This window comes from Protopterus annectens, chromosome 1.part1, assembly GCF_019279795.1.
Source record: "Protopterus annectens isolate FY-2018-M chromosome 1.part1, PAN1.0, whole genome shotgun sequence".
Classification (NCBI taxonomy): Eukaryota; Metazoa; Chordata; order Ceratodontiformes; family Protopteridae; genus Protopterus; species Protopterus annectens.
The window spans coordinates 1,228,388,662-1,228,412,895 of record NC_056726.1 but is presented as its reverse complement, the minus strand read 5'-3'; the positions used below and the strand labels follow the sequence as shown (position 1 = coordinate 1,228,412,895).

At 41.3% G+C, this 24,234-nt stretch overlaps 1 protein-coding gene across 1 annotated transcript in view; it reads left to right on the top strand.

Moving 5' to 3' along the window:
- Window positions 1–24,234, top strand: part of LOC122809479 (lectin-like) — a 297,360-nt gene that overhangs the window by 80,379 nt on the left and 192,747 nt on the right. The window contains exon 2 of the mRNA XM_044081025.1: window positions 11,550–11,629. Within this exon, the coding sequence (XP_043936960.1) occupies window positions 11,550–11,629 (80 nt within the window). The remainder of the gene's footprint in view (window positions 1–11,549; window positions 11,630–24,234) is intronic.

The window sequence follows — 24,234 nt, the reverse complement described above, 5'->3', positions numbered from 1 at the left end:
TTTGATTCTCTCAGTGTCTGCCTACCTTGTACCTTTTGCAAGTCTACACTAGAATGTGAGGCTACCAGTCACGGCAAACAATAAAACCCACAAGTGGTGAAAAGGAAGGATGGGGAGCTGTGGAGATTAGCAAAAAGGCAACAAAGATTGCAAATGTATCTAAGACTATGGTTGAAAGGTATTTATCTGAAGGGATCAAAAAGAGAAACAAGTGTTTTTTTGTTTTTTGTTTTTTTTTAGGTGCATAGCAGAATGTGGGGGTGCAAGATGGACCAATATGAACACAAATGAGAGGAAGATCATAGAAGACCGGGAAAAAATGGAAATACTCAATGAATACTTTGTGTGACACCCCTTCACTGGCCCAGTAATCAAGGAGCCTCAGTCCTCACCACTGGCAACAGTGAGGGATGTACACAATGGGAGGATTACAAGTACACACACAGTAAAGTACAATATCCCTTAAGAGCACACAGAGATCAGAGTCAGTCTGAGGCTCGTTTTCCATCTTTCTCCAGATCCCTAATAAGAATCCTCACTGGCACAGCATTAGGGTTGAAATCTCAGCCGAGTGGCCAAACTAAGACCTCCAGCACTCTCTGTCCAACCAGTGCTTCGTGTCCCTACCCAAGTAGCTGACACACACACACACACACACACACACACACACACACACACACACACACACACACACACACACACACACACACACACACACATGGGAAAGGCTGGCACAGGTTTACTAGCAATGCTCCCTTTTGCCCAGACTATAAGGTAGTTCCAGCTGCCACCAGCCAACTCTTTATTAGCTACTATAAGGTCCTTACAAAGGGTGTCCAATCCTACTGCATAATGTTACTATTATCCAAATGGTAGTGTTGACAAAGAGTTGCAAGGCTATTTAGGAGTGGCCTGTACAGTGTCATCAAATACATATGCAAGTATCTAACAGCTTAAATATGGTTCACAAATATCAGCCACAAAGATAGGTTTAAATATATTTAATAATAAATAATAAAAGAACAAGACAATACTCAGAAAACAAACTTCAGATTTCAAAATCGCAGGAAATATTTTAAAACAACATTGCAGGACAGTCTCAAATAAATACAGAAAACATCTAAACTAATCTTTACTATATTCCTGTCTATATCTAAAAGAGATACTATGCCCTGAATCTTGCTTACAGATGGGCAAGTGCAGATGTTGATGTTGATGAGTGGATGTTCCTGCTAGGTCCAAGACAAAATACAAAATGCATAGTCTCTCTCTGAGAGAGTTTCTAAATCAATATCACATTTTACTGCTGAGTTAGCCTGGATGACATCACTTATTGTCACCTGCCTTCAGTTCCTAGGCTAAACAGAAACTTAACAGAATTTAACATCCCTGTGTGAGAAATACATATCTCTCAGATGTTTGCTCAGAACTGTATAGCTGCAAGGAAGTCATAAAGCAATAAAACACTTTACATTTTAAACCCAGTAATTACTTTTATTTCAAGACAATATAAAAACGTCTAGCTCTAGACATTGTGTCTGCTTTTGCATTAAAACTGAGAGATAACATCTCTTGTTTATGGCCCAGCTATAAAGGAACTTAACCTCAACTATTCTTAAGTTTTGCAGGTTAATTTTCTATGTTCCGGCAGGGTATGCTGTGGTTAAATTCTTGATGCTCAGTACATAACATATAGTTCTGTATAAATCATATGAATATTCACAAATGACATGGAATTATTTACAAAATTCCAGATAGCTGGACTGGCAGTGTAACACTTTGTGCCAGTGTTCACAAAAGAATGCAAGAGAAGGGAAGCCATGCTGACAGGTAGGCAGGACACAAAGGGCAGATGAGTGGATTAATACCAATACAGAGGGGAAAGATAGGTAGGTTCATAGGTAGGTACTGGGCTATCTGCCCGAAGGCATATATTAGCCCAGCCACATTGTGCGGTATTCACCGCCCCTTTGGTTAGTTCCCTAGACCCTTGATCTAGCAGCTAGTACCCTTGGCCCCTATCTAGTAGAGCTGTTGGTATGATCCCTGGTGTGAACTTTCTGTTACCCATCCACTCGTCAAGGTTCCTCTTGAAGACTGATAGTGAGGGGCTCTGTCTTATGTAGATCGGGACCTTGTTCCATAGCAAGGGAAGTCTTTGCGAAGGGAATCTATCCCTCCAGCATGTTCTATTCATTGTTGTGCTGAGGTTTATATCCCTAGAGCGTGTAGCTCAAGTAGATTTGGTTTTGCTAAGATGGAGCATGTTCAACAGTTCTGGGTTGGATATGGCTCTGTATGGTAGACAGAGATCGCCTCTGAGAAGACGGTATGCAACAGAGAAAAGCCTTAGTTTTTTCACTCGTGCTGCATATGGCAACTGTTTGAGGCCAGTAATCCTCTCAGTGAGGTACCTATGTTATCTCTCCAGCTGCTGGAGATGCCTAGCCAGATACATTCCAATTGGTGCATTGTACTCAATAATGGATCTGATGAGGGAAGAGTAGAGGGACACCACTACATCCTTAGATCTTGATCCGAACTCTTTCATGATCAGATGGGTCACATAGAAGGATTTTCTAACCACCTTGGCAACATGGTTATCAAAGGAAAGCTGACTATCTACTTGGGTCCCTAGATCCCTTATTACTTCTTCAGATTTCAGGGGGTTACCTCCTATGTGGTAGTTCATGGGTACTCTGTTTTTTCCAAAGGGGATTACTACACATTTATTAGCATTTAGCTTGAGACCATGGCTTTGACACCATGCATCAGTCTCATTAAGGCCCTTCTGGAGGATATCCATGTCGGCCGGAGACTCTATTATAGCACCCAGTTTGCAGTCGTCCACAAACTTGGTCAGCCACAGCCCTTCATTGCATGCCTGTACTTCTGAGAAGTATATGCCAAACAGGAGGGGCCCCAGGACAGAGCCCTGAGGCACATCACTCATTACTGGTCTGGATTTGGACATAGATCCCACTACTCTTACTTTGTGGGATCTGTCTGAGAGCCAGTTTGAGATCCATCTTGTGACATAAGGGTTTATGCCCAGGTTGGTGAGTTTATCAATAATACCTGAATGGGGAATGGTGTCAAATGCTTTTGCAAGGTCAAGGTAAGCTGTGTGTACCTCCTTTCCCTTATCTATAACCTGAGTAACTGTCTCAAAGACGTCCACCAGGTTCAGGAGGCATGATCTGCCCTTGACAAAGCTGAACTGTGTGGGGTCAAGTGTATGGAGGTTCCCACTCTCTCCATTTATGAGTTCCATAATGATTTGCTCCATTGCCTTACAGATCAGACTGGTCAGGCTTATTGGTCGGTAGTTCCCAGGGTCAGTTGTGGGCCCACCCTTGTGCAGTGGAACCACTGTCGCTGTGCACCATTCTATGGGCACATATCCTGTCGAGAGGCTGAGACTGAACAGGGTATTCACATGCGGGGTTAATTCATTTTGGAGCTCTCATGTGACACAGCCCGGGACAACATCTGGTCCCATGGAGGCAGTGTTTTTAGCTTTAGATAGAGCCTTATTAACCAACGTATCAGTAATAATTGGAGTTACACAATCCCCTGAAATAGTAATAGGCCCTGTAGGTGGTGAGGGGGAGAGAAATTTGCACTGAACCTATCAGCCAAGATGTTGGCAATGTCAGTGGGGTCAGTGTATTTTGTTCCATTTTGTACTAGCTCAGAACAGACCTGAGCATTGCCATTTAGGTTTTTGACGTAACTATAGAAGGCCTTATGGTTATCCTTGGCATCCTTGGCATTTTTCTTTTTGAAATTGGCTTTAGTTGACTTGGTGAGGGCCCTCAATTTCTTACTAATGCTGATCAGGGATGATTTTTCTACTTGAGATTTGGCCTTTTTTTGTATAAGTCTCCTCCTTTTATTGTATAGTTTGTTTATGGCTGGGGTCCACCAGACTGGTTTCTTCTTGCTTGAGGAAGGAGTCTTGGTTTTATTTGGGATAGCATGGTCCATGCAATCCTGAAGATGTATATAATGTGCCTTGGTGTAGGATTCGGCATCCTGGATATCATTATCCTTCTGCAAGGGAATAGAGAAGCTTTCCACTTCTGACGCAAGTCGTTTGAAGTTTGCTTTGGAAAGGTTTGTTACGATGATTTCTTTGACTGGGGGAGGTGGAGGGGTGAGGACATCCAGGGTTATCAGTTTATGGTCCTATCTGACCAGAGAGGGAGTGATAATGGGTGTGGTACAATGTGCGCCCATATTTGTGATGACTAAATCCAATATGCTGTCCCCTCTAGTGGGAGAACATACCAGTTGTTCAAGGGCATTTGAATTTATAAATTCTATGAACCGCTGGGCATAGGAGTTACAACTTTGGTAGTTCACCCAGTCTATACCAGGATAGTTGAAATCACCCAAAATTATGGTGTTGGGTAGGACCTTTATATTTTCCAATGCCTCAAGGAATGCTGAATATGCATCTTGGGACATGGTGGGCGATCTATAACAGGCTACGACTAGAAATGGTGGTTTGCCTGCTGATAGTTGCGCATGGATGATCTCTGGGGCATCATGCTGTGCCACTAACCTGGAGATGTGAGTATCCTTGATGAATATGGATACACCTCCGCCCTTTGTACAGCAATCCGGTAAATGAGGCCGGAAGGTATGATATGAATTGTAACCTGGTAGTGCTGGGGTGCTCTCTGGAGCCTTGAACCAGGTTTCCGTCACTGCACAAACATCGATTTCTCCATACTGAGGAATGCCTCGAGTGCGTGCATTTTGAGGTTGAGACTTCTGGCGTTGAGTAGCATTACCCTTAGTTTTTGGTTACCTGTGCTGGTTATGGTGGTTGGTTTGTGCTTTGAGCCTTGCCTAAAAAAGGCACTATGGGGACGGCAAGAGCATTGGCCGGTATTCGAAAGCCTAGGGGTGACAGGTGCAAACCATCTCTGGTGAAACAGCGAGGCTTGTCTATCATGTCATCCCAGGCAGACAGACACTGGATCCCCTTAGAATGACACCAGAAGCTTAGCCAGTTGTTGAAATTTATCATTTTGTCTTTGTATTGTGGTATCATTCTAGGTGATGGTAGTATGCTACTCAAGGTCAGGGTCATACCAGCTTGGGCTACATGATCAGAGAGCTCCTCAATGTCTCTTTTCATGTAGTCCAGGGAGGTACATCTTAGATCATTCACACCAACATGTACAATGACAGCATCATACTTGTACTTGTTCTGGAGTGACCTAAGTGCCTATGTTATGTGCCGGATCCAAGCACCTGACAGGCAGCTGACAGTAACCTTCTCCTTGTTCAGCCTGGTGAGTGGAACATCTGTGTGCCTTACTATAGAGTCTCCTATTACTAGCATGTTGGGTATGGTGTTATGGCTTAGGGGCTGTCGTGAGGCACACTGCTGAGGTGAATTATGTGTTTTCTGGCTTGTGTTTGGAGGTGCAAGTTACTTGCTTGTCTGCTGTGGAGGGCACTCTTTCTTTTTCAGATTGGTACCTAGTGCCTCCGAATATGTTTTTGTGTATTTATGTGGATGTTTTGCCAGTGCTTGTTTTGTAGATCCATGTGTGACTGGTGGTGTGATGCTAGTGTGTCTCTTCTCCTCTTGACTGTCTGTTACAGTCATGGGTTGAGAGTGCTTAGCCTCCAGTCTGGCTGTGTATTTGCATCTCTCACAAGTGTTTGTGTCTAGAGGTAAGAGGAGAGGGTTGTCTGTATACATGAGGCAGTTGTGACATTGCCTCAGGATGCCCAATTCCACCAGATGAACTGGAGAGTACACCTGGAACTGACTCTGGACATGCTTGCAAAAGTGAATTTCACTTGTCTTGCGGACAGTCAAGGGTCTTATGCTGTATTATAATAGTGCTGTCTAGGAGAAGAAGTTCAGAGGGAACCACATGTCCTAGACAGAAAAAAAAACAAGAGCTTGAGGGGTTTTCTCCCAGAGTTTTCAAATCCATTGTTGGCAGACCCACAGATGAATATCTTCTACAGGTTGCTAATTAGTGCAGAGGTGAAAGATGAGTGGATGTCATTATGTGTAGTACAATTGCACTGGGGAAGAGCAAAAAATAAATGGGGAACTATAGATCCCTTAAGACTAAACAACACACCTGATACACTTGTAATAGGTGACTCTATCGTCAGGCACACTGACGTCCCGCTCACCAGGCTGAACAAGGAGAGGGTCACGGTGAGCAGCCTGTCGGGCGCTAGGATCCGCCACATAACACAAGCACTCAGGTCACTCCAAGGCAAGTACAAATATGACTCAGTCATTGTCCATGCTGGTGTGAATGACCTGAGACGTACCTCCCTGGACTACATGAAAAGAGACATAAAGGAGCTCTCTGAGCATGTAGCCCAGGCCGGTATGACCCTGACCTTGAGTAGCATCTTACCCTCACCAAGAATGATGCCACAATATGAAGACAAGATGATCAATTTCAACAATTGGCTTAAGCACTGGTGTCATTCAAAGGGGATCCAATGCCTGTCAGCTTGGGATGATATGCTCGACAAGCCACAATGCTTCTCTAGGGACGGCTTGCACCTGTCACCCCTGGGATTTCGGATATTGGCAAAGGCTCTTGCTACCCCCATAGTGCCTTTTTTAGGCAAAGCTCAAAAGACAAACCCACCTCCATAGGTATCACAAGGGATAAGAAACTAAGAGTAATGCTACTCAACGCCAGAAGTCTAAACCTCAAGATGCACGCACTCGAAACTCTCCTTAGCATGGAGAACATCGATATCTGTGCAGTAACAAAAACCTGGTTCAGGGCTCCCGAGAGCACCCCAGCACTACCAGGTTATACCTCATACCATGCTTTTTGGCCCCAAAACTTGGACCGAACTACAAAAGGAGGGGGAGTATCGATACTCATCAAAGATACCCACACCTCCAGGTTGGTGGCAAAGCACGAAGCATCAGAAACTATCCATGTGCAACTAACAGTGGGTAAAACTGCCTTCCAGTTTATAGCCTGCTACAGACCACCCTCCCAAACCCAGGAACCCCACTCGGCCTTCCTGAGAACACTGGAAAATATGAAGGTCTCTCCAAACACCATTATATTGGGCGACTTCAACTACCCAGACATAGACTGGGAGCATTACTCTAGCTCCAACACCCTAGCCCAAAGGTTCCTAGAATTTATAAACTCAAATGCTATGGGGCAACTTGTTACTACTCCCACAAGAGGGGAAAACATACTGGACCTGATCATCACCAACATGGGGACTCTATGCTCCAGACCAGAAGTGTATCCCTCACTGGTAAGATCAGACCATAAACTAATCTCACTGGATATTCACATCCCGACCCCACCCCCTGCCCAGAAAACCACAGTGAAAAACTTCTCTAAAGCAAATTTCACACTCCTCAAAACTGAGGTGGAATCCTTCAAAGCCCCCGGGCCTGTGGAAAATACGGCCCAGACCGCAGAATCCTTTATAAACGCATTCTATGAACACCTTCAGGAATGCATGGATCATGCAATCCCAAATAAAACCAAGACCCAATCCTCCAAAGGCAGACGTCCTGTCTGGTGGACCCCAGCCATAAACAAACTATACAATAGAAGGAGGAAGCTACTAAATGATAGAGCAAAATCCCAAAAAGGGAAGGCATCACCAATCAGTATTAGCGAAAAACTACGGGCGCACATAAAATTGTCTAAGGCTAGCTTCGAGAGAAAAATTGCACAGGACACTAAGGATAATCACAAGGCTTTCTTTAGTTATGTTAGGAACCTGGGTGGTAATTCCCAGATATGCTCAGAATTAGTCCAAAATGACAAAAAATACACCGAACCCACAGACATTGCCAACATCCTAGCTGACAGGTTCAGCGCAAACTTCTCCCCCCCTCCCCACCAAAAGGGCAAATATCTATCCCAGCAGAGTGCTGCCCCCCTGACATCTCAGATGCTCAGGTAAGAGCCGCCCTCTCCAAAGCAAAAAACACAGCATCAATGGGACCAGATGGTGTCCCGGGCTGCGTCCTACATGAACTCCAAGAAGAGCTAAACCCAAACATAAAACTACTGTTCAACCTCAGCCTTACTACAGGATATGTGCCCAAAGAGTGACGTACAGCAACAGTGGTCCCTCTCCATAAAGGTGGTGCCTCAACGGATCCTGGAAACTATTGCCCCATAAGCCTGACTAGCTTGGTCTGCAAAGCCATGGAAAGGATCATCATGGACCTCATAAATAAAGATATTGGGGACCTACAAATACTGGATCCTACCCAGTTCGTCTTTGTTAAGGGCAGATCTTGCCTCTTAAACCTGGTTGATTTCTTTGAAACAGTCACCAAGGCCATTGACGAGGGGAAGGTGGTCCACACAGCCTACCTGGACCTCGCAAAAGCCTTTGATACAATACCCCACTCGGGCATTATAGATAAGCTCACCAGCTTAAATATAAACCCCTATGTCACTAGATGGATTGCAAACTGGCTCAAGGACAGAACCCACATGGTTAGAATTGCTGGAGCCATGTCAGACTCCAAACCAGTTACAAGTGGCGTCCCACAAGACTCAGTCCTGGGACCTCTCTTGTTCGGTATATATTTCTCGGAGGTACAGGCCAACACGGAAGGACTGTGGCTGACCAAGTTCGCAGATGTCTGCAAACTGGGCGCCATAATCGACTCTTCAGTCGACACAAGCATCCTCCAAAAAGGCCTCATAGAAACAGACAACTGGTGCCAGAGCCATGGCCTCAAGCTAAATGCCAAAAAGTGTATAGTCATCCCCTTTGGCAAAAACAAAGTGCCCACAAATTACCACATAGGTGGTAATCCATTAAGTACAGAAGAAGTAATTAGGGACCTGGGGACCCAAGTTGATAGCAATCTCTCATTTGACAACCACGTGGCCAAAGTGGTTAGAAAAACATTTTATATAGCCCACCTAATCATGAAGGGATTCACATCTAGATCAGGGACGTCATCGTGCCTCTTTACTCATCCCTCATCAGGCCCATAATTGAGTACAATGCCCCTTTGGGATGTACCTTACCAGACACCTGCAGCAACTGGAAAGACCCCAAAAGTACCTCAGCAAGAGGATCAAAGGGCTCAAACAGATGCCATATGCTGCCCGGTTAAAGAAACTCCAGCTCTACTCAGTGGCATACCGCCTGTTCAGAGGCGATCTGTGCCTGATGTATAAAGCCATGTCCAACCCGGAATTAATGGACATGCTGCACCTCAGAAAATCCAAATCCCATCGAGCTACGCACTCGAGACTTGAACCTCAGCACTGAAATAAATAGGACATGCTGGAGGGACAGATTCATAACCCAGAGGCTCCCTTCACTCTGGAATAAAATCCCAGTCCAGGTTAGGCAGAGTCCCTCATTGACTCTCTTCAAGAGGAATCTTGATGAGTAGATGGGAGATCGTAGGTTTACCCTGGGTATCACTTCTGTGTCACTGTTAGACAGAGGCACAGTATACTAACCTCGAAAAAGGGCATAGCAAAATAAATTTAAAATGGGTGGCGAAAGCCAAACACATTCTGGCTAGGCTTATAAATGCCCTAGGGCAGATAGCCTAGTATGAACCTATGAACCTATGAACCTATGGACTGTGGTAGGGAAAGTCATGCAGAGAATCCTGAAGGAAAATCTGTCAGGTCTTCTACAGGGGAAAAATCTTAAGCACAGTGAGCAACATAGGTCCATGGCCACAAGAAGCTGTCAGTTAAACCTGATCCAGTTTTTAGACAGGGTACAAGTGAACTTGACAGGGGAATGTCAGAAGACATAGTCTACCTGTATTCACTTCCACACAGGATGCTGACTGGACAAATGTATAGACTGCCAGTAGGGCCATGTCTGACAAAATGGATAGCTGCATGGTTGAATGGTAGGGCACAAGGTTTTGGTGAGAAGTGCAATGTTAGGAATTAGGAAGCTGGCAGTGGAGTACAGCAGAGGTCTACACTGAGTCCAAATCTCATTAGTGTGTTTGCTTCAGATATATCTGAGGGAAGGGAGATCATGCTAAACTGCAGTCTCAACCACTATGCTGATGACACAAAAATAAGTGCAGCAGTAGATGATAGGAAGAAGCATTTAAGGAAGGTTTTGGAAAGGCTGAGGAAGTTGGCAGAAAGGTGACAATTGTAGTTCACTGCAAACAAAAGCAAAGTGCTGTATTTAAGCCACAACAATACTCATACAAATGATCAGCTGGGGGATTGGAACTGATGACAAAAGAGCAGGAAAAGGATCTGCCAATATTGATCACATCTGGACCGGACAACCCGGAATGTAGTAAGAAGGCAATGGCAGCAACAAACAGAATGTTGGGAATTATCCTTAGGGGATTCCAGAGCAAAGAAGCAATGCTTTCACACAACACGGCCTTGGTCAGGCCACACCTTGAGTACTGTGTGCAGTTCTAGAGTCTGTATAAGGAATTAGACATCAGGCTGCTAGAAGAAATCCATAAAAATGTGACCAAAAAGACCAATGGGATGGAAGGGAAGAAATATGACCAGAGAACAAAAGAGATTGGGGGGGGGGGGCAAAACATTGGTGTCAATATTACATCAAGAAGATGTGAAAAGATCATTCTGAGCAGGAAGAAGATATAGGACAGGAAGGCAGCACAGGCTGCAGATTGTAGGAAGTAATTACTCCCTGTGTGTCCAAAACTACTTTTTCACAACAGACCCATTGCTAGCTTTTCTGACAACCTGTACAGATCCCTGATCTAGTGACCCCTTAATTCAAAGTTAGGGACAAAAAAAACAATGAAGGCTTCAGCCCTGAATGAGAATGCAGTATCTGCATTCATTTCTGCATGCCAGTACTGCCTCTATCAGTCATGAAGCTCTGAATGGTGACACTGCAATACCACCCAAATGACATCTGACTATCATGCCCAGCCTCACCCCACCCCCCACCGACAACTTGTGCCAACAATGGCTGTTCCTTCACTGTTTCACAGAAGGGGTTTTGGATCCATGGAATGGATCACCAAAATGAGCAGAGGAGCAGGTAATCCTAGAGACATTCAAGAGGACTTTGGGCAGGTAGAAAAGGATAACAGGTAAATAGGGATGAAGGGAGGGTAGAATGCAAAATGTATTTAAAAGGGCAGACTAGCTAGGCTTATTGTCTCCTCCTATTAAGCAAAAAGGTAATGTAATTTAAGCCACCTAACCAGGCAGTGCTCCTGAGTCCCCCCTAGAAAAAGGCACCTGTGCCTCTAGGATTTACTTGGATAGCAAAGAAAGAAAATCCACCTCCAAATAAGGCAGCTGGAGGAGAAATTCATCAAAATCCAAAAAGCGTGTTGGCTTGCATAAAGCAACTTTATAGGCTAGGAAGAAGAAACTGTATCCAAAGTTGAAGTTGGTTCTGCATATTAAAATAGGTAAATAGTGAATAGACAGGCCTGGGGATTCTGCAGGTCATGTCTGCCACTACTGTGTACAGGAAAATGATTGTATGTATGCTCAATATGTGTGAAGTGTTTTATGTGTACATGTATATAATTTTTTTTGGTTTGTTTGTTTTAGACCGGGCAAGGAAAGACATTTGTGGTGGCAAAAAACAGTACCAATTTATCAATGAAACAAAAACGTATGCAGATGCAGAGGTAACTCAGTTATTTTATTCTTTATACATATTTTGTTGCTTGTACTTAAATATATATTTTTAGAGTCTGTCCATGAATATCTGAAAATTGTATTATAATTTTCTCTACTTTTTATGTTATTTTATTTTATTTATATTTAAAATGCTAAAAGTCCACTTTAGTTCATGTTTCATTTGTCTAATTGCAATAAGGACTAACTACAGTCATTCTAAAGCATAGAAAACATCAATCAACAAGAAATACACACACATATGAATTTTAACAAGCAGTTGTAAAGAACAAATAGCAGGAATTAGTAAATCTGATTTTGAAAGATTTCTGTACAAATACAACAGTCTTTGTTACAAATTTCTAAGATATAATTTTAATTATACATTTAGTTGCTGGGCTAAATAGACCAGACATAAAACATTCATTCCCAACATCTACGTCATCCTGTTCAGGGTTACATGGGAGCTGAAGCTTGTCCTGGCAATCATTGGGAATGAAGCAGAGAAATATTGTAGGTGGGACCCTGGGAATCATTGGGTGTGAAGCTGAGGAATATTCTAGGCGGGACTCTAGTCTGCCACACACACACACACACACACACACACACACACACACACACACACACACACACACACACACACACACACACACACACACCAATGGGCAATTTAAAGGATTTCCAATTCACCTATGGCATGCCTTAGGAATGTAGAAGAAAAACAGAGTATCCAGCAAAAAACAAAATCGCCATAGAGGTGACAAGTAACCTTTGTGTAGTTGGTATCCCAGCCAGGAACCAAGCTGGAGAACCTAGTGCTGTGAAGCAGCAGTATTAACTGCCATTGAGCATATTGTAACTTAGTCTGAGATCTGGTACCTTGGAGTTAGATATAATGGCCAGGGAGTGGACCCACTGCATGCGTGGTGTGGTACCTTGGAGTTAGATATAATGGGGCAGGGAGTGGACCTGCTGCATTGATGGTGTGGAGAGCTTTGCCCCCTCCATCTAAGAGCTTTTTTTTTCCCATTGAAGTTCTTTCAAGTCTGTTCTTCTCATCTAAACAGCCTTTGAAAAGTTTGCCATGAGTCCAGAGGTCTGTATCAAGTATTATATTATACTTAAGTTCAACAAAATGATCATGACTTTGCTGACTATATCACAATCAAAATAAATGGAATAAATAACTTAATTAATGAATAATGTAGTACATCCCTGTGTGAAGTACAAATCAAATAATGGGTTTTAAAAATAATTGCATCCTCAAAAGGTAACAATAGCTAAAGTATGAAAGTCACAGTGATGTATCCAAACTACACTAGAGTAACAAGTTTTAAAATAAAATAATAAACAACTGCCAAACCATATGGGGAATAAATAATTACATAATTATCCAAAGCAGGAAAGAATATAATGCTACTATGCACTTGTAGAATAGCATAATTAGTGATAGAATGCAGTCCACTCTGCAAAACTAAAATTGATTCAGCTATTACTTAATTACTATCTAAACACATGCATCTGGAGCATTTCTCTCCAGGCCTGTGCTTTTGAAAATAGGCTCTGTCCTAGTCAGGCTTTCCTGGTCAACAAATGTTAAATACATACTAACACTATTAAAAAGTTTTAGACCTCATTGGCAATAAATTTGAATTCTTATCTGTGAACTATTTTATTTCTACACTGTCTGCTTTCATCTGTAACAAACTTTCTTATTCCTGCAATTAAAACATATATCTAATGAATTTCTATAGTCCAATTTAATCACGTATGCAATTCTGCTAGTATTTCCTTGGCTGATTTTTATCATCATTGTTATTGACTATCTATTTACCAAATTTTACTACTTGCACTAAATCTAATTTACACTGATCGATATCAGTAAACTCTGTAGTTCTTATTCTTACTACATATTTCTTCAAATTGTTTACTCCAGGCCTCCTCTGAAAACTGGACTTCCCAGATTGATGTTCCTGTTTAACAAATATATGCATAAACCAGTTTCTAGTTTTATATGAACTTTATAAAAAATAATGGATTACTTTAAATCACAATCAACATGAAAATGAAAGTTTCAGCAAGACTCCTAAGTAATTAAATGCATCAACAAACTTGGTTAAAGGGCTTTTTGTTTTATTTCACATTATTAGTTATTTATTTTACAATTTCTGTCTAATCCTAGTTGCAAAACATATGGTTTTGTTTTTGGCAAAGTTTAAAATAATGAAGCAACCCCTAATAAATATTGGATAGTATTATTTTTATGTACTGTTGAGCGTCTTCTGTGTGGAGGCATACGTGAATGGGGCGGGCGTACCTTCGTTGAAGGTTGTGCATCGGGGCCGGCAACTCGGCACGTAAAAATCTACTGCCAATCATTAGCGGACCGGAGTTCCGCTGTGGCGACCCCTAACCGGGAAAAGCCGAAAGACACAACAACACAACATTATTTTTATGTAGTAAAGAAACAAAAGTTACAACTGTGGGTCTTTTAGCAAGTACATCTCTGTCATCTGCATATAACACAAAATCAGTATATCAGCTACTAGGCAGATAATTTACAGCAAAAGAAGATATTGGAAGATACATAGTGAGTAAGATATGCCCCAATTACTGAAATTCTTTCTCAGATATTATGACATCAGCAAATGAACAAGTCAAAAGCTGGGCAATGATGCAGTTTATACATAAAACAATAAACATGATATAAATTATCAAGGGGTATCTGAATGTGAATAGAGACATCGTCAGCTGTATATTTATACAGTGGAACAGGTAAGTGCCTAATAACTTGGTTGGCAGGATAGAGGAAGTCTCGGCTGCAGAGAGACAGAGAGAGAGAAAGACAGAGAGAGAGTAAAAATAGGAAATAAACAAAAAAGACAGACTACTAACTGGCATCATCATCAGCCCCCTTTTTCCCATTTTTTCCTACATGGGATCGAGGTACTGTGTTAACTGTCGCCAACTCTCTCAATTCAGTGCCACACTCCTGCCTTCTTCAAGACTCATGCCTGACTGTCACGGATCTTCTTTCACACAATCCATCCACCTCTTTGCTGGATGTCCTCGCTTCCTCTGTCCCAAATCTTCCTCACCAAATTGTCTTCTGCTTTTCTGCACATATGTCCAAACCACAGTAATCTGTTATCTTTGATCTTTTCTGTAACTGGAGCTACTTTAGCTTTTGATGTTATGTCTCCATTTCTTTGTCTTTCCCACACTGTGCATCCTACCACCCTTCTCAGGCACTTCATTTCCATCACCTCTAGCTTCTTCATCTGCTCTGCCTTTACTGCCCAGGTTTCTGTACCATACAGTAGTGCTGGTTGCACCACTGTCTTGTACACCTTACTTTTCAGCTTTGTTGGCATTCTTCTGTCATAGACTATACCTGACACTCTATGCCATTTGGCTGCAGCCCCTCTGATTCTAGCTTTGACCTCTTAATTCAGACTTATCTTCTCCTCAGCCACCCCTCCTAGATACTTGAAGCTGTTTACCTGTTCCACTCTCTTCCCGTCTATCTCTATTCTCACCTTCTCCTGATTTCCCCAATTTCCTGACATTACCACCGTCTTATCTGTGCTTAATTACATCCCATGTGCCTTCAGTTTTGCATTCCATTCTCCTATCCTTTGCTGAAGTTCTAGCTAAGAGTCTGCCTGTAATGCCACCTCATCTGCTACAGCAACTTTACTGATCTGTCCACTCCAACTTGTTTGCTAATGTAGTCCACCAGTATGAACAGCAGTGGGCTCAGAGCTCAACCCTGGTGTACACCCACTCCCACTGGGAACCCCTCTGTGAGGCCGAACACTGTTCATACTTGAGTCACTGGGTCCTTGTACATAGCCTGCACTAATTCTAACAATGTTTCTGGGACTTCAAACCACCGCAGTGCTGCCCAGATCAGCTTTCTTGGGACCTTGTCATATGCTTTCTTCAAGTCTAGGAATGCCCAGTTGGACTCTCTCCTCATCTCTAGCGTCTTCTTAAGTATCTGTCTCACTGCAAACATTGGGTCAGTTGTGCTGCTTCCTGATCTGAATCCACACTGCTTACCTCCCATCTTACATTCTACTACTCTGCATATCCGTTTATCTATCACCCTCTCCAGAACTTTCATGCAATGTGATAGGAGCCTCTGTACTGTCCACAGTTGTGGATGTCCCATTTGTTATTGTACACTGGCATGAGTATGCTTATTTTCCAGTCATCTGGGATAAACCTTTCTTTCCACCCTGCTATGAGTACCCTCAGGTGCCATTTCTCCCCTATCTCACCCATAATTTTTATCATATTTGCTGTGACAGTTAGTACAATATGGATCTAGGTAATTTGGTCATGTTGTACTAACTGGCAGCCACATTCATAAATGTCACGTGCCATGCAGTGTGCAGCACAAAATAGCATAGGAAGCCTTTTGAAATTCATAAAAGTAATTACACAATGGTGGTATACTAGATAACTCAGATTGCATGATCATGCCCCATTGTGTAATGCAAGCCCCTTAAGCACCAACCCCTTTTTTTAAACATTCAAGAAGGCATTACCATTGCAATATTGGCTGGTTCTGTTGGGGTAACCAATGGGACAGCAATCGTAGAACTGCACAATAGCTCTGTACTTCTCATTGCAGTGAGCATGCTCCCCTGCCAGCATGTTTCTCAGCACTCACTGTACATAAGTCAAGAAAGTGTAAATGTGATAGCTTACTCCTGGGAACGAGCACGATTCATGTCTATAAATCACAGAAGTCCCTGTTTGTACACTGGGCATAGTGAGCAAAATGCATGGACACATCTGTACATTATGTTCATGAATACCATGCTTCATTCCTAAACCAGTCACAGCAAACCCTCAATGGTTTTTAGCAGTTTGTAATATTTACTTATTTATTGTAATTTATTAACCAGGAAAGTGAACTGCTTGGCAGACCCTTTTCAGGCACAACCAGGGCAGAGTAGTGCATTAGAGTAAAGCAGATGTACATAGCTTAACATGTGACAAAAATAAATGATTATGCAAACAATGACAAACTGAAACAACACGGATTGAAATTATACAAACTATTGGGCTTACTGGTATAAGGAGTTTACTATTATACACTTGAGACTCAGAATATCGAGTCCAGCAGTAAGCAAAACCATTCACCAAAACTCAAACTATAGATAGCTGACGTACAAGAATGAATAGTGAATACCAAATCTCCCTACCACTTCAGACCCAGGATCAAGTGCTAATATGGGTCTGGAAGCTGGGGGGGGGGGGTGGCAATTTTGGATATTGGGTAATGTCAGTATCAGACATTCCGAGTGTTGGCGTTTCGGGTTTGATGTGCTCAACTTGATATTCTGAGTCTCAAACATGTAAAAGTAAACTGGTATAAGTTCATAATGAATCAGAAATATATTTTAAATATGTGTACCATTACACACTTTTTTACAAAATGCAACATTTGATACTTATTTACAACATGTGCAGATCTGACAGTTGGTTAGAGCCATGTCAGCCTTCATCTATAAAACATGAGCACAAAATGAAGAAACTGTTGCAGAAAAGAGGAAAATCCCAGGATGCAAGAAACTCCCTCACCAGCCTCAGTAAGAAGCTGCGATCCCTCATAAAATCCTTCAAAGCTAGTTACAAAAATAAAATGGCCAAAGATTCCAAAGACAACCACAAGGCATTCTATAGTTATGTCAAGAATCTAAATGGCAATGCTCAGATATGCTCTGAGCTATAACAGAATATAAATATACTGATCCCAAGGATATTGCCAATATCCTGGCAGATCGATTCAGTGCCAGCTTCACCCCCCCCCAAAGGGCCCATCTCAATATTGCAAGATTGCCAAATTCCGGTAATAATGGCCACACAGGTAAAAACTGCACTCGCCAAAGCTAAGAATACAGCATCCATGGGACCAGACAACATCCCAGGCTGTGTACTACATGAGCTACAAAATGAAATGGCACCTCACGTAAGTGTCATGTTTAATCATGGCCTCACCTCAGGCTTCGTACCCACTGAGTGTCGTACAGCTACATTTATCCCACTCCACAAGGGGGGATACACCTTGGATCCTGGGAACTACTGCCCCATCAGTCTGACAAGCCTGATCTGCAAGGCCATGGAATGTATTATCATGGAACTTATAAACAAAGACATTGGCAACCTTCAAACACTGGACCCCACTCAGTTTGGGTTCGTGAAGGGCCAATCTTGTCTCCTGAACCTGATTGACTTCTTCAAATCAGTCTCCAGAGCTGTGGACGAGGGTAAGGCAGTCCACACAGCCTATCTGGACCTCGCCAAGGCCTTTGACACCATCCCCCACTCTGGAATCATAGATAAACTTACTAAGCTGGGCATTAATCCCTACATCACTCGATGGGTTGCCAACTGGGTTACTGACAGAACTCACACTGTAAAAGTAGCCGACTCCAAATCCATCTCCACACAAGTGACAAGTGGAGTACCACAGAGTTCAGTCCTGGGACCGCTCTTGTTTGGCATCTACTTCTCTGAAGTACAGGCCAACACTAAGGGACGCTGGCTAACAAAGTTTGCAGATGACTGCAAACTGGGAGCCATTATTGAATCCCCAAATGATGTGGATATTCTACAAAAGGGCAATACAAAAACAGATGCTTGCTGCCAGAGCCATGGGCTCAAGCTCAATACCAAGAAATGTATAGTTATCCCCTTTGGGAAAAACATGTACCTGTGAATTACCACATAGGTGGCAGTACACTAAACACCAAAAGTGTGATAAGAGACTTAAGGACACAGGTGGACAGTGGTCTCACCTTTGATAACCACATTGCCACAACAGTCAGGAAATCCTTCTATGTGCACACCTCATCACTAAGGGCTTTTCATCCAGAAAAAAGGAGGTCATTGCCCCACTGAACTCATCCCTATTTAGACCCATTATAGAATACAATGCCCTGTGTGGTATGTACCTCTCTAGACATCTGCAACAACTGGAAAGGCTGCAGAAATACCTCACTAAAAGAATCACAGGCCTAAAGCAGATGCCCTATGCTGACTGTCTAAAAACTCCAGCTATACTCTGTCACATATCGTCTACTCAGAGGCAATCTCTGCTTAATATACAAGGCCATGCCAAACCTAGAGCTGCTGGACATGCTGCACTTAAAGAAATCCCATTGCCTCAGAGTAACACGGTCCAGGGATCTAAACCTTGTCATCACAATGAACAAAACATGCTGGAGGGATAGGTTCCTGATCCAGAGACTCCCCAGACTCTGGAATAGACTGCCCATACATGTCAAGCAGAGCGTTTCTTTGGTCCTCTTCAAAAGGAACCTTGACGACTGGATGGGAGATAGGAAATTCACCTCAGGGATCACATCACTGTGGGAAGAAATAGTCACGGAATTGTTATGGCTATGCTTGTATAGACCTAGGGCCGATAGCCTAGTACCAACCTATGAACTTTTGAACCTATGAACCTATGGTGCTGCTATATAGGAAATTTTTTTAAATCTACTTTTTTAATAAAACAAAAAATTGAGTCATAGACTTGCGTAGCATGTTAGGTCAGTTCTCCATGGTAATAGTTCAAATTCGACTCCCAAACTATACTTTTCTGCCTCTCTCTCTCTATATATATATATATATATATATATTAGATATAGAAAAAAAATATATATATACATATATATATATATTTTTTTTTTTTTTTTTTTTTTTTTGTGGCTCTTTAACATCATTGCCCAATGATCATCAGTGCTCACCTTTGTCAGTCCAAACTCTCCTCTAACCAGAACTAGTCTACACATCCCCACAACCTCAACAAAAATGTGGTTAGACAACACAAAATCCTCACTATCGTTATCGAAGCAAACAGCCAAAATAATAAGCCCTAAACAGTTTTGGGAGGCAGATGAATCTTATTACTGGACATCACAGTAAAGGCATGTTATCTGGAACCCCACAAAAGTTAGCAAGAGTATCCACAAACTGAGAACTTCAGATTTATCCATCACCCTAAATCCACTAAGACCTTGCATGACCATGGTATCTGGTTAAAGCAAACATAGAACTTCCAACACCATTTGGCCAAGACCAGGGCAATAATAAACAAGCTCCTATTCTGAACACGAGGAATATCACGCTTCATAACCCTAGAAACCAGAGCAGCTATAAGAAAAGATGTTCTTCTGCAGATTCATGATCTTCTCCACAAGGCATGACCACAACTGACACCTTTTATCAAAGGCTAATTGGCTCCCAATAAAATATCAAGCAGATCTCCTACTAGGGTACCGCCTGTGTGAACTCTTCAAAAAAAAAAGAAATGTTCAACATACATTCATGGTTATATGAGTCATCATCAGTAAAGATCCAATAGTAGTTGAGGTAGAGTTTCTTTTTATTTTAACTCCTCATATATATTTTTTATTTTGTTATGATTCTGAGAATATTGGGGTTGTTACATTGTTGAGGGAAATCTTAAAATCTTACATGGGAAGTGTCTCATTTCTACAGATCCTCATTTCAGAAATGAAGTCAAAGTGTTTTGTGAAACCCTGGAGAATTGCTTTTTTCAAGGCTAAGATATGACTGTAGGCAACCATAGTGCACATTCTGCTGTATGGGAAGCCATTCTCTCTGTTAGTGATGTCATCTCCACTGTCATAAGATCTAGTACAGAACTTAGCTATAGCCAGTTAGTTAAGGAGACAACAGGGAAAGACAAAGGCCTTGACATTTGGACTAAAGGCAGTTTATAAAAACCTACTTGTAGAACTGAATTTGAACTTAGTAGATCAGACCATCTATGTATATATCAAGAAGTAGTAAAGTCATTACAGAAACATTGTTTAGTTAATAATTCTCCAACACTAAAATTCTGTCAAGCCGATTACCCGGCCATTAATAATAAACTAAGAACTTTGAAATGACAGGAAGATACTAAAGATAAGAACTCCAAAGACTGTTGAGATATTTTTTATAAACATATATATTCCCTAACAGATCTTTGTGTTCCAATCTAAATGTTTAAAGAAGTGCACAGAATTGTGGACTGTCACATTACAAACTTTAGGCCGGAAAAATAAATCTTGTTGGCAGAGGTATTAGAGGACTCCTAGTATAGCAAATAAAGTAAAATACCTCAAAGTTAGATCAAATTGTAAACATTAATTGTTACATTCTACAATAAAAAAATATGAATATAAGCCTGCAGCCTTCACTACTGATAATATAAAAGGTCATTTTTAGACAACTAAGGAGCCATTGGAAAGCTCTACAGCCATTTATTGGTGCAGTTACGGAGGAAGCATTGATTATAAACCTGTATCAGATGGTGGAATTATTTGCAGATAAGTTTTCTGCCCCATCTAATAACAGCTCCACCCACTTAAAATCTGATTCTAATGTTCAGAGTAGCACCCATCCCACAATAAATCTGAGTATGATGGATTAAACATAAAAGACTAATTAATCCTTATTCAGTAGCAGGTCCAGACAGTCTTAATGAGTATCTCCTTTCTAATATATATCAATCAATACTACATGGTTGTTCCAAACTGGACTTAATTTCCAGGTGATTGAACACTGCTATTGTTGTTCACCTGTTTAAAGGTGATAATACTAATAAATTAGACTATTGTCCAATCAATCACACCTGTATCATTGATAAATGGTTTGAAAGAGTATTATGTACCTTGTTAATCAAGCAGTTATATTCCACTTTGTATATTTTTCAATACAGATTTTCTCCATATAGAGGCTATCTGACCAACTTGGGAATCAGTGGACAGAGGTTTATCAACTGATGTGATATACTTAGATTTTGCCAAGCCATTTGACTCTGTGCCTCATATACGAGAGGTCTATCTTATCATATCACACGCTCAGAAGACAGTATGACAGATAATCGACCCCATGTAAGCGAAACCTTACAATGTCAAAACTTCAGAACAGTGATTATTTTCCAATGAGAAACAATTGCTGTTCTGAATCAAAAACAAAAATAAACCATAAAACATTACTTAACGTGGGGGGCTTCACCCCCCACACACCCCAACATGTGGGCTGTACCCCTCACACCCTCTACTTAAATATACCATCTCCAAGATCGCACTACAGTGCCGAAAACATGACAGTCTGACATTTGTAATAAAGACTAGGTGTGCTGTGATTAGAGACATCTTATGAAGTATTTATAGCCACGATGAAAGAGCCCTAGTTCCACTTTACATGGCATTGTAAGACCTCTTAAACAATACTAGGGACCTAGCTTGTATTTATAAATGTTCCCAGTTATTAAGATTTGAAAAAATTTAAAACCAAACAGATTGATGTAGTAAAACATTTAAGTTATAGAAAAATATTGAAACAGCTGTTATTATATTCCGTATGATACAAACTGATCAGAGGAAATCTTACACTTGTGTATAAATTCATGGATAATGATACATTTTCAGCAACTATAAGTTTCTAATTTTCTCAGCATTGTCAGGATATCAGAGAAAACTGTTTTTGTAAATATACCACATTGGGAACAAGTGCTTTCTATAACAGGAGTTGAAATTGTGGAACAAGCTTCCATCAGAGATTAGAAAAGTAGTCCATTCAGTCTTGATAAGTTTAAGGTATGGCTTGACCAATGGTTTGGTGGTATGGTCTTTGGTCTTTCCCAATAGTTGACAAACTCAATTTATTGTCTCAGCTGAGGCATGAGTTTGATATCCATTGAATATTGATCAATAAACTACTAATCAGGCAGTTCAACTACACCCTCCATCCCTGATCCCCAACAATCCTCCCCTAAAGACTTTGCAAAACAAACTTTCTATCAGAAGTCAGAGTTTTCCATCTTAACCCATAAACTATGGGGAATCATTCTGTGTATGTGTTAAAACAGCAACTCCTACATCCCCAAGAAGAGTATTAAAAAGGTTGCTTTCATAACAATAACCCACCCTAACCCTCCTATTCTCCACATTAATCTTACAGGCAAATACATTTTTTTCTTCTCAATCACACACCCATAGCACAAAAACACATCAGATATGTTCAATAAATGGGTCTATATTGTAAGCATGAATGCTTAGGTTGTCGAATATGGCATGATCGACACCTATTAAGCGAACTGCGAGTACATGGAATGCTGGAAACCACAAAATTCGAAATCCCAATTTTGCACAGTTGGCCCTTCCGTGGTATAGCTCCGTAAGGTAAGTGTGCAATAGTTACAGACCTTAGGGTTAGGGTGCAGGTTAAGGTAAGTGCATAGATAGTAATGTATTTAAGGGTTAGAAGTAGGGTTTTGTTAAGTGTATATGTGTGGATTATTTATTTTGTTTGGGTATAGATTATTAAGTTAAGTGTGCAATAGTTACGGACCTTAGGGTTAGGGTGCGGGTTAAGGTAAGTGCATAAATAGTAATGTATGTAAGGTTTAGTGTAGGGTTAGAAGTAGGGTTTAGCTTAGTGTATGTATGTGGTTTATTTATTTTGTTTGGGTGGGTAGTATGTAGTGAGTGGTGTAGTGGGAAGCATGTTTTATTTTTGTCACTGGGTGAAACGGTGTTGGCCAAACAAAACAATTTGGTCATCTGTATTTCCACGTTTTGAGGTTTCAGTGAATTGTGCATTTGCTTAATAGGTGTCGATCATGCTGTATTCGACAACCTAAGTGTTTGCACTTATAATATAGACCCGAATAAATGATACTCCTATATTTCACCCCTACCACTTAATTATACACCTGTGCTCTTATTTTTAAGGATAAAGGCAGAGGATTATGATTATCAATCTGATTCTTATTACCAGATAAAAAAGTTCCTAGCTATACCAAAAGCCAAAATAGTTCCAATAACAAATGCATATAAGGACAAACCAGAAAAATTCTGGTAGAACAGAGTGCCATATGTGTATAAACTATTACAAACCTTCCTTGTAGGTATCATGGAAGATGCACAAATTACACCTTAAGAACATACAGGTTTTCGGTCAACCTGGCTTTTGAATGCACAATTACACACAAATCTTTCCAATTGCATTCAGACCAGTAAGCCAGATTCCACTATCTGTAGACTTGGTTTGGTCTACTATGCATTTGTTGTGGGAGCTTTTGCTTTTTGGTTTATACATAATATATATATATATGGCTGCAGTAAACTCTGTAAACTATGCATTTCTTCGACAGAGGTTACTACTTCTGTGATGTCAAAATATTGTGTATCATTTTGAAAGTATTGACTGTCCCTTTGCTATGTTGGATGTGCTTGTGGTTGCAGTAAATGCGGTTATTTACAATGCCAACATTTTCTGATCAAACAAAATGTTTACCATTAGAGTTGAGAGGGCGTGTGCAGGCATTTTCAGGTTAGGGTTAGATTAAAGGTTAGGGGAGGGGATAGATTAAATGCTGTGCATCTGTGTTCATGTTTGTTAAGGGATGTGAGTATGTTTGTGTGTGTGTGGGTGCATACACACATGTATGTGTTTCTGAGTTAGGGTAAAAGTAAGGGCTAGGTAAGGGGACAGGTTGAATGATGCGTGTGTATGACGGTGTATGTGAAGTGTGTATAAGTGATTGACGTGTCTACTGGTATTATGAGAAAAATGT